Genomic DNA, 12,413 nt, shown 5'->3' with positions numbered 1-12,413 from the left:
TAATGTTCATTGATATTATAGCATAATAACATCTTATTAATGATTAACAAGTCACATAAAATGGTGCACAAGTGGCTTTCAAAGAGGTAAGTTATATTGGGAATTGTTTATAAGCGTATGCTAACATGTCCTCATCATCACTCATCCTCAAGATTTAAATATAATTTGCATTGAACCATTCATGACTTTAGTTCACATATAGGATTGTGAAATTAGTCCAAGCTACTTTCACATTTATGGGTTTAAACCCAAAAATTCAATTTTAAATTTTTTTTTTTGTCCCTTCTCTTAGTAGTCATCATGATCCAACTAAGCAACTTTCAAATTGAATGTTAGGATAATGTATTTGAGGACTAATCATAATTCATTTAGATTATCTAGGACAATCATGAGAACATCCATTGGCTTACATCATCATTCTAAGCATATTGCATGCTGGTTCATTATCTTCAGTCTTGTTCAAAGTCACTAAACTAGTGTACTTAGAGGCTTAATCAAAGGAAAATCAATCCAAGGAAAATCAATCCTTGTCAAAGAAGTTCCCAAATAGTTTCTATACCTAAATTAACTATAGACATATGTATAGTGAGGTGACGTACATCCAATACATTTATTGATTCCCTATCAATTTATCTTTATAACTCCAAATTTAATTTTCCCACACTAAATCAATTACATGGATACTTAGATTCATTAGTCATATAAATATATATTTGAATTATAATAAAATATTATCAATTTATAAATATCAAAACATTTATCTAAAAAAATCTTAATATTTAAAATATTTGAAAAAAAAAATTTGAAATCTTAAATAACATATTTCATAGATAAATTTTAATCCAAATATATTTTTAATTTATTATTTAATTATTTTTATCTTAAAATTTAATTTATCATTTACTATTTAGGTTTTAGCGATGTTTAATTATGGCAGCTACTCTTACATTTTAAAAAATAATAAATTTGATTGTTAGGATGCCCACTACCTGGTGATGTCCATTAATGTCAAACGTGATTCTGCTTCCAAAATCTTTATCGTACTGGAAAATATTTATACTGCAGAGCCATTTTCATGGTACGGAGATTAAAATTGACGATGGGATATCTTTCGAGAAGGGAATTGAATCAAAATAATTTTAGAATATTTTTATAAAAGAAGAATCAAATCAAAATAATTTTAAGAATATCTTTATAAAAGAGAATTGAATAAAAAAAAAATATCGTTTTAGAATAACTTTTATTAAATAGAATAAAATGAAGTGTTTTCTTATTCGTTTCTTTATACATGTTTTTATATATATTTATAAAATAAAATTGAATGGAAAGAAATTTGTTGTTTTAACATTTTTTTTATAAAAAGGAATCTTGAATCAAAAGAAGTGTTATTATTGTAGGAAATCTTTACAAAAGAAAATTGAATCAAACTAAATTTAATCCTTTCAGATCATCTTTATAAAAGAGAATCGAATCACACATTTCACTATCATTATCCTTATTTATTTTTAATCACAAATATATTACACCTTTAATATTTTCAAAAATTATTTGTGTTTCACATGTCATATTTGAAAGTGACGTGCATTAATATCATTCATATATGTCTCCACACATACTAAGATTTCTTAATAAAAATAAAATTGAATCAAAAGAAATTTAATTATTTATAATTTATAAAAAAAATTGAATCACGCATACTACCATCATATCCTTATCTAATTAATCATGAGTATATCCCTTAAATAATGTTAACAATTATTTTTGTTCCATACAATAGACATGAAGGCTATGATATTGTGTAATTTTTTCTATTCAATCTTACATCACATCTCCTTTATCTAGAAAGGTTTAACTTTTAAAATATACAATATCAAATGTATAAATAATCATTAAAAGTATATTTAACTATATAATATAAAGTATATTAATATTTATTATATGATGAAATAACTATTAGTTATGTATATAATCAAGCTTACATCACATCTCCTTTATCTAGAAAGGTTTAACTTTTAAAATATACAATATTAAATGTATAAATAATCATTAAAAGTATATTTAACTATATAATATAAAGTATATTAATTTTTTCCATACTCTTGGGGGTTCCATCAAGCTAGTTATATTTGAAACCATAAGAGTTTGCACTAACCATCAAATAACATCCATACAACAAAATGACATATATGTCATTAAAACCCATATACTGGAGAGCCATTTTCATGGTACGGAGAATTAAATTGACGATAGGATATCTTTCGAGAAGGGAATTGAATCAAAATAATTTTCAAATATTTTTACAAAAGAAGAATCAAATCAAAATAATTTTAGAATATCTTTATAAAAGAGAATTGGATAAAAAAAAATATTGTTTTAGAATAACTTTTATAAAATAGAATAAAATAAAGTGTTTTCTTATTCATGTCTTTATACATGTGTTTATATATATTTATAAAATAAAATTGAATGGAAAGAAATTTGTTGTTTTAACATTTTTTTATAAAAAGGAATCTTGAATCAAAAGAAGTGTTATTATTGTAGGACATCTTTACAAAAGAAATTGAATCAAACTAAATTTAATCCTTTCAGAACATCTTTATAAAAGAGAATCGAATCACACATTTCACTATCATTATCCTTATTTATATTTAATCACAAATATATTACACCTTTAATATTTTCAGTAATTATTTGTGTTTCACATGTCATATTTGAAAGTGACGTGCATTAATATCATTCATATATGTCTCCACACATACTAAGATTTCTTAATAAAAATAAAATTGAATCAAAAGAAATTTAATTATTTATAGTTTATAAAAAAAATTGAATCACGCATACTACCATCATATCCTTATCTAATTAATCATTAGTATATCCCTTAAATAATGTTAACAATTATGTTTGTTCCATACAATAGACATCAAGGCTATGATATTTTGTAATTTTTTCTATTCAATCTTACATCACATCTCCTTTATCTAGAAAGGTTTAACTTTTAAAATATACAATATTAAATGTATAAATAATCATTAAAAGTATATTTAACTATATAATATAAAGTATATTAATATTTATTATATGATGAAATAACTATTAGTTACGTATATAACCATTTGATTTATATGATTTTATTATATAAATTACATTTTTATGGGTAATTTGAGATAATTAATTTATCAAATAATTACATATTAATCAATCTAGATTAAATTGATGTTTTGTTGAATTAGATTTAGATTGGATCATTAGATAGTAAATATGATCATGTCATAAATACTAATTAATGAAGAAAGAGATAAAGAAAGGGAGATATTTGTTCCCAAGATTTTAAATGCCATAAATAGTTGTGTGGATTAAAATTCGAATATTCTTATGTTTTATGTTGGGTCATCTTCATAAATTTGGATCTAGTTCACACCTACAAACTAGCTCTATTTCTTGTGAACTTGACCTTCAAAGATCTTTGGATATTTTCTTATCAACTCTCAAAAAATTATATTAATAGACAATGTTATTTTTCCATACTCTTGGGGGTTCCACCAAGCTAGTTATATTTGAAACCATAAGAGTTTGCACTAACCATCAAATAACACCCATACAACAAAATGACATACATGCCATTAAAACCCATATAATGCAGTGACATATATTTCATTATACCCTTCATATAAAATTCATGATCATGCATAAGATTGAATGCCACTAACCATGATGAATGGTTAAGAATATTACACACATAGTTGTAGGAGTTTGATGCACACTATCCATGATGTGTGCTTCACAAAAAATACATGATACTTGTATGATATTGTGTCATTCATGACATTCAAACCTTATTTATGCACGCCATATATGTATGAAAGAGATAATGATAGAGAAAGGGAGACAAAGGAAGGATACAGACATAGAATATCTATAAACCATTAAAACCATTCAAGTTATGAATACAGACAATTTATATTTATATGTATACTAATCTTGATAAGATCGTGAAGCCATGTGTAATTTGTTATATTATTGTACCATAAAGACATACAAAATGTCTTCATCTATGTAAAAATATTATTAATCAAGCATCTTGCATCTCTTTGCAAAGTGGACCTCAATCACTTGAGTTTGTTGTTATCTTTTTGTGTTAAAATAGTAATATAGAGTCAATATCAAACTCGTCACTTAATTTATTGTTTAATGGAGCTTAATGAGAAAATTGTTTTCCAAGCAATCAAGGAGATTCCAAACAAATATAAGCTCTATAGTGCATGTATGACTTAATCAGAAAAACTTAAAGAAATGTGGATCTTGGGGAAGAGCAAATTACTATAAGTTCAAATCCTGCATGAGATAGGGCATGTAGCACTGTTTGTAGCATAATTAGGTGCCACTTGTATGGAGTACGAGCAGTATAAGTCATTTGTAGACTCAAAAATGAATCCCTCGATATCATAGACTATAAAAAGATCCATTTCCATTTCCATTAAATGTAGATAATACTCTAGACCATCCAAAACCAAACAAGCCATCGATTCATCAAAGCTCCATATATGAAGGAGATGGTCCCATAGTGGAATGTGATCCTATAATGGGGATAAGAGCCGGTCTTGGTCTGGCCCATGGCCAACGCTCTATTTATAGAACCCTGCAAGTTTTAGGAAAGACACAACTCTAAACCTACAACCTTGTATCGTGCGTGGTCTTGTTAAATGGCTCCTACCTATCCCGACTGGACGAGACGCCACAAGATCTGCGACGTGCCTCCCTATGTAACAGATTCGGATTGCCGCCCTATATATAAGGGAGAAACGCCGAGGAAGTTCGAGTTTCCCACGGGCCTCCCAATGAGGACCCGGGTGGCGGCACACAAGGCGAGCGATTTCTACGTGGGCAAGTACGTCCAGGCTGTGGAGCTGATGAAGAAGCTTCCAGACGAGGACCCCAGGAATTTCACGGAGCAGGCAAAGATCCACGCCGCCTACTGCCACAGCGCATACTACATGGGAAAGACGGACAAGGCCTTCAAGGTGCATGGCGGGTGGTTCTTTCTCCCTTGGCACCGCTGGTACCTCTACTTTTACGAGCGCATTTTGGCCAAGCTTTTGGGGGATGATACCTTTGCGCTGCCCTTCTGGAACTGGGATTTTGAAGGGGGCATGACCATTCCGCTCATGTACATGGACCATAGCTTCAAGAATGATATCTCGCCGCTCTATGACGAGAATAGAAACCCCGAGCACGCAAACGCGTTTGTTGACTTGGGATATGGTAAAATAAAAAAGCCCATATCTTCTTTGTCTCGTGAGAATCTGATTTGGAAAAACTACATGATCATGTTCATGCAAGTTGTCGTCCTGGGCGCAAGCACCCGGACCTTCCACGGAGAGAAAATCACAGAGACCAGCTCGAAATGCACTTGCGGGGCAGGGACGCTGGAGTATATGCCACATAACACAGTTCATAATTGGACTGGTACCGTCCCTACCGGTAAGAAAGACTGCGATTGCCCGAGCAAGACATGCTATGGGGAAGACATGGGAATATTTTACAGCGCTGCACGGGATCCCATTTTTTTTGCCCACCACGCCAACGTCGACCGGGTGTGGACTCTCTGGAAGACGCAGCTCGACGGGAAGGACTACGATGACCCGGATCTGCTCGACACCAAGTTTTACTTCTACGACGAAAACGCGAAATTTGTAGAGGTCCGCGCCGGCGACGCCTTCGACCCGGAGAAGCTTCGTTACAAGTACGAAGATTCACCCAGTCCTTGGCTGATCAGACCCATTCCTTGGCTCATGAAACCCATTGCCGCAGCCGCCATTGAGAGGGCGGCTCAGTGTACTCTGCCAACATTGGACTTGCAGACAAACCCAACTTTCAGTGGGCCAGTGAAGCTGACTGTTCCAAGGGACCCGCCGTCGTCGACAATCAAGGAGCTGCTTGTGATCGAAGGGATACGTGCGCAGAGAAACATCGCTGTTAAGTTTGACGTGTTTGTACAGCTGGATGACTGTTTGGCAGCTACACCTTACGTGGACACGATGCCACCTGAATATGCCGGAACGTTTGTGGAGCTCCCGCGTGGCGACAATATAGATGACCCGGAGTGCGGGTGCGGGCAGTCGTCGGTGCACACTGTGATTTCTGAGGTGTTGGGGAATTTGGGTGTTGGGCAAGAGGAAGAGAGTATTAAGGTGACTCTCATCCCCAAAGTAGACCTTCAACAACCCATTCGAATCTCTGCTGTGAGAATAGAGCACGAATGATCTTGATAAAGATCCTGTTTCTCCTCGTTTATGTGTGTTCTCATGTGTAATAAAAAGTGCGCACGGCGTTTGCATTCAGGTTGAATAACCTGAGTACATTGTTTCTGTGTAATATCTGTACACAGTGTGTGCACGGTTTGTGTGTGCCAATATATGTAGTGTTTGTGTGTATTCAGGTCGAATAACTTGTGTACACAGACAGTGTGCTTGTGTGCCAATCTATGTAGTGTTTGTGTGTATTCAGGTCGAATAACTTGTGTACGCAGACAGTGTGCTTGTGTGCCAATCTATGTAGTGTTTGTGTGTATTCAGGTCGAATAACCTATGTACACAGTGTATTCAGGTCGAATAACCTGTGTACACTGTTTGTGTACCAATCTATGTAGTGTTTGTGTGTCATGTTTATTTATTTAGTATACAGTATTGGGGATGTGGGATTTGGGAGTTTTGGTTTGATTCATGCATCTATGTGTATTCAGGTCGAATAACCTATGTACACAGTGTATTCAGGTCGAATAACCTGTGTACACTGTTTGTGTACCAATCTATGTAGTGTTTGTGTGTCATGTTTATTTATTTAGTATACAGTATTGGGGATGTGGGATTTGGGAGTTTTGGTTTGATTCATGCATCTAAAACTTCTTATCTAAAATCTTCTATTGTGCTTAACCATCTTTTCTTTATGTCTATTTAGCATGCTTTTTTGTTTCTGTTTTTTATACTGTATTAAAATTCATTTTAAAAAACTCATTGTTAGAATATTTCCATGCAAACATTAATATAAGAAAAGGATGATTTGAAACTTTTTCCTATTTTACTTAGAGTACATATTATTTAATAACTAGAACTTGCACCTCAACAAGGTGCAATGGTTAATGCCGATAACAAGATGTGCTTTGTGTAATACATTGGAGGGCAGACAATAGTCGAAAGAAATGAATATGAACAGATGCAATTTATAATTCAAACCAACAAGCTATGAAAAATGTTTTTATAATATAAAATGTTTTACAATGTACGAAAACGATTACCTTAAAATATTGATTACAATGAGTAAATTTGTTGCTGGTTGTTGAGACATCTTATACACAACTATCACAATTCAGTAAAGATACAAAATTGTGTTATTTAATTCAAAGATATGTAGGTTTGTTCATCTGTTTCCTTGTCCTCCAAAATCTTTTTTTCTTTTTCAAAGTAAGGTGTCGAACAAATACTTGAATGTAGTAAAAAATAAGTCTATTGTTCATCAAACTTTTTGTTCTATATTCAACAATATGATCATCAAAGATGGTAATGATCAGTGTCCCTAAAAATGTTTTAGTATGAGTACAAGAGAAGATGATCTTTGTGTGATAGTGTAGCCAAAAAAAGTAGGAGTAGCTTGATTAATTCCTTTGTGTTGTCTTTCATATTCATATTACACCCACATATGCATGCATCAATTGAAAATTTAATTTTGTTGTTTGGCAAGTTATGTTCGCCGACTATGCTTGTCCAACCATAACAATTTGAGTGATTAGCCAAAGTAAAACTATCAACTCTTGACATGATATATTGTATTTCAAGAAGATTTGTGCATATTTGCTTTGGGTAGCTAACTCAGACAATATTCTGCACACAACAATAGCTGAGATCCTTCTCATAAGTCCCCTAGGATCCTTCATTGTACATTGTTGTTTTTTTACAATATAAAGAAACAATTAAATCTAACATAACACATATTAACTCTAACCATAATATTAACCTTAACCCTATGCTAATTGAAAGCTAATCCTAGCAATTTCTCTAACCCTAATTTAAATCTTCGAAACACCAAGTCCAATCCTAGTTGAATCCTAATGCTAAACCTAACCCTAATTAAATTGTAACCCTAACACAAGCTTTATCCTTGAATGTTAATCATGTACTTGAATCCTTACACTAACTCTAACCCTAATTGAATCGTAATACTAACTCTAACCCTAACCTAAGCTTTATCTTAGAACGGAAACCTTATTTTTAACAAACCCTTAACCCTAACCTTAACGTTAACCCTAAATACAATTAAAAGACTATGTACATATTATTTAATATTATTATATATTATTTACTAGTTAATATAACAATTACTTCTCTACTTGTTTTTCCTTTTCTAGTTTGGTCACTTATATGGCTTGTTATTCCAGAGTCTTGAGTGTGTATTTCAATCCTATTGATATGTTGATCACTATTTTTTTTAGAACATCATCTTGTAAACTCTATATATACGATCATATATTCTTGAATAGATCATCTAATTATTTGATATATTAAGTAATGGAAACCTTAATTTAAACCAATCTTAACCCTATCTACAATTAACAAATGGTACATATAAATTTATTTTGGTATATATTATTTAAGATTTACATTAGGTACATATAAGTTTGACAAGTTTGTACAGTTGGATGGTTGTTTGGCAGTAACGCCTTACGTGGACACAGTGCGACCTCTATATGTCGAAACGTTTGTGGAGCTCCCACGTGGCGACTATGATGACCCGAAGTGCGGGTGCGGGCAGTCGTCGATGCACACGGTGATTTCTAAGGTGTTGCGATATTTGGGTATTGTGCAAAAGGATGAGAGTATTGTGCAAAAGGATGAGAGTATTGTGCAAAAGGATGAGAGTATTAAGGTGACTCTCATCCCCAAAGTAGATCTTCAACAACCCATTTGAATCTTCGTTGTGAAAATAGAGCACGAATGATCTTGATAAAGAATTTGTTTCTCCCTGTTTCTATGTTTTCTCATGTGTAATAAAAAGTGTGCACGGTGTTTGCATTCAGGTTGAATAAACCAAGTGCATTGTCTCTGTGTAATATCTATACACAGTGTGTGCACGGTTTGTGTGTGTCAATCTATGTAGTGTTTGTGTGTATTCAAGTCGAATAACTTGTGTACACAGACAGTGTGCTTGTGTGCCAATCTATGTAGTGTTTGTGTATATTCAGGTCGAATAAAGTTTGTGTACATAGTGTGTTTGTGTGCCAATCTATGTAGTGTTTGTGTGTATTTAGGTTGAATAACTTGTGTACACAGTGTGTATTCAAGTCGAATAACCTATGTATACTGTTTGTGCACCAATCTATGTAGTGTTTGTGTGTCATGTTTATTTAGTATAGAGTATTGGGGATGTGGGATTTGGGATTTTTGGTTTGATTCATGTATCTAAAAATTCTTATCTAAAATCTTCTAGAATTTGTGCTTTACCATCGACTTTTCTTTATGTTCATTTAGTGTGTTTTTTTGTTTCTGTTTTTTTAATATTGTATTAAAATTCATTTTTAAAAACTCACTATTAGAATATTCCCATGCGAACATTAATATAAGAAAAGGATGATTTGAATTTTTTTCCTATTTTACTTGAGTAGATATTATTTAATAATCAACACTTACACCCCAACAAGGTGCAATGGTTACACTGATAGCAAGATATGCTTTGGGTAAGCTATTGGAGGGAAGATAAAAGTTGAAAGAAATGAATATTGCATTTGTAAGGAATAATTATTTAGAATATAATTGAGTTGATCATGAAATGTGGGGAAAAAATAAATATGAATGGATGCAACTTATAATTCAAACCAACAAGCGTGCATGTGCACAAAGATGGTGGTTAGAAAAGTGGACACCACCCAAAAAAAACATGGAAAGACAAGCAGCGCGTACACAGTTTTAAAATTTGAAATTCTCACGTACGCGCTTAGGTTTGTTCTTCTCGAGCCCAGAGAGGATAGCGCGTATGCACTGCTTTTAGGAAAATGAGCGCGTACGCGCTAATAATCCAAATATAACTGCATACGCGGTGCTTGGTAAAAAAAGTTTTAAAAAAAAACTGGGTCTCATTTACCCGTGAATAGCGCATTTTTTACTTCATTTTTTACCCATTTCTTCTCCTAAACCACCAATGGGGTGCTATATTTGTCCTCCAAGCTATGGATCAAGGTTAGCTTTTTGTTTATGTTTGTTCAATTTGTTTTACATTTTGAATTTAATTTCATTAATTTTGATTAGGTTTTTTCATTTTTTGTTTCAAAAACCAGATTCTTCTAATCCAAAACAAGAACAACCAAATGCACCTCCTGAAAAGCCACAAGAACAACCAAATGCACCTCCTCAAAACACATAAGAACAACCCCCAATTCCTCCTTTTGACCGCACACCCGAAACACAGGAGCAATTAATTAATCAGTTAGGACAAAATACGTCTAAAATCAATAGACTGATTGTTAAATTGAAAACTTCTGAACTTGAGCATCATAAATCCCTTGCCACTAGCCTAGAAACATTAGCTAGTGGTGCCATAGTTGTTTCCACACAAATTACCAAATGGGGAAGCTTTAGGGATAGGTGTCGTCAATTCTATGTCGATGGGCTATCATACAATGGAGTAAAAAACAAAAATATTAGTAAACAACAAATATGTGCCCTTTTCGTTGATCCCAAAACTGGTCAGTCATTACCTCCTAATGCAAAGAGGTTTCTCATACATTGGTGTACCAATGTGCAGATGAAGAATATTTTTTGGCAGAGGTGGTGGATGGTCTTTGATGATCTACCTTGTAATAATTATAAGGTGTCATTATATTTTTTGAGAAAAGTATATTGTGAGTTTGTGCTCAATGTGTGCCCAAACTATTTTGACATGAGAGAGTTTCATGGTAGAGGTGGTGGCTCTGCCCAAGATAGACCTGGAGCCCGTAGGCGATTACCCGGGGAGAGTCGCCACCCCCTAGCACCCAAACCCAAGGTGCATCAGGCTGTCCCAGTAGAGCTAAAAGAGTCGATGGAGCTACAGACTCTTCAAGCGGCCACAACATTGACTAGTGCCATCGTCCAGCATGGGACATCATTAGCACACCCTATTATATTGGATGATAAGCCATTAGGTGGCGATAGAGAGCCCATCCAGCATATGTGTGTCAGTTGCTCGGGAATATGCTCAGGGGTAGATGATGTAGCCAGTGCAGATGGATCCTCATCTCATCTGTGCACGATTTGCGGGAGTAGATGTCAGGCCCACACGGTTGAGGATTTCACGTTGACAGATGAGTTGATGGACATGGTGTTTGCTCATGAGCCACAGACACAGGTGTGTTGATTTGAATTCATAGCATTTTATTTATCAGTCACTTTAAATTTGTAATTACATAAATGAATTTTCATTTATACATCGATTTAAATTGAGACAAATAATATGCATTTCAGGATGCAGCAGCGGTATCCCATACTCCTCCCCTAGTTACTATAGCTGCTTGAGGTATAAATTTTGTAACATGTTAAAATAGAATAGTACACTTTTTTGTATTAGAAATAAGGAGATCAAAAATACAAAAGATCACAGAGTATCAGAGTTCAGAGGCCAAGCCTCACACCATCAAAAAAGAAGAATATACAACGAATCAGCAGGACAAAATCATAAACCAAGACACCTAGTAAAGCACTTCATCTCAGGTGTCCACCCAAGCCACCCATCCCATGGAGCCATTCATCCATACCATACTTTTCTGATCTTGGATTTGTTTCAACGTGTAAGCCATTTCACTATTAGCATTGTGAGGTCCTCTTTTAATCTCCTTGCTAATTCTGCTGAAGGTTTGACTGAAAGCATGTATATTATCCAGGTGCAGCCTCCAGAAATATCCATTTTTAACCTCATTTGTAAAAAAGGTAGCATGACCATCCTTGAGCAGCCTTTTGAATTTAGCCTTGTTGATTTTCATGGTCGTCTGAATCTGTGAAAAAATTTTAAAGTATGTGAGACTTCGAAAAGACTCAGTAAGCATTCTAGGGATATTTTGAAATCTTTCTTCATTTCTACACTTCCAAATTTGCCATAAAATGTTAGATGAGGTAATATCCCAAAACATATTAACATCTTTTCTAGCTTTAGAGAAAAAACCAGTAATAACTTCAAAAAAATTGAAATTAGAAGGGATAGAAATACCAAACATTAGCCAAATCTCTTTGGAAAAACTACACTCAAAGAAGATATGCTTCCCCGTTTCTGGGGTACTGCAAATGCTGCAATAGTTAATATCAGAAAAAGAGTTCCTAATAGGCAGCTTATTGAGAATAAGTAACCATTTAAAATATTTAATTTTAGGATCAATAGAACTTTTCCAAAGATAA

At 33.6% G+C, this 12,413-nt stretch overlaps 1 protein-coding gene across 1 annotated transcript; it reads left to right on the top strand.

The window, feature by feature from the left end:
• Positions 1–4,515: 4,515 nt before the first annotated feature.
• LOC131036392 (polyphenol oxidase II, chloroplastic) lies at positions 4,516–6,720 on the top strand. Its single transcript, XM_059221804.1, has one exon. The coding sequence runs from the start codon at positions 4,704–4,706 to the stop codon at positions 6,261–6,263; it is 1,560 nt and encodes a 519-aa protein (XP_059077787.1). The 5' UTR covers positions 4,516–4,703; the 3' UTR covers positions 6,264–6,720.
• The last annotated feature ends 5,693 nt before the right edge of the window (positions 6,721–12,413 follow it).

The sequence above is a fragment of the Cryptomeria japonica genome, chromosome 5 (assembly GCF_030272615.1).
Source record: "Cryptomeria japonica chromosome 5, Sugi_1.0, whole genome shotgun sequence".
Classification (NCBI taxonomy): Eukaryota; Viridiplantae; Streptophyta; class Pinopsida; order Cupressales; family Cupressaceae; genus Cryptomeria; species Cryptomeria japonica.
This window is presented reverse-complemented; position numbering and strand designations above follow the sequence as displayed.

Excerpts from the sequence above, each read along its gene's own strand:
- LOC131036392 (XM_059221804.1), top strand. The coding sequence starts at position 4,704 with ATGGCTCCTACCTATCCCGACTGGACGAGACGCCACAAGATCTGCGAC.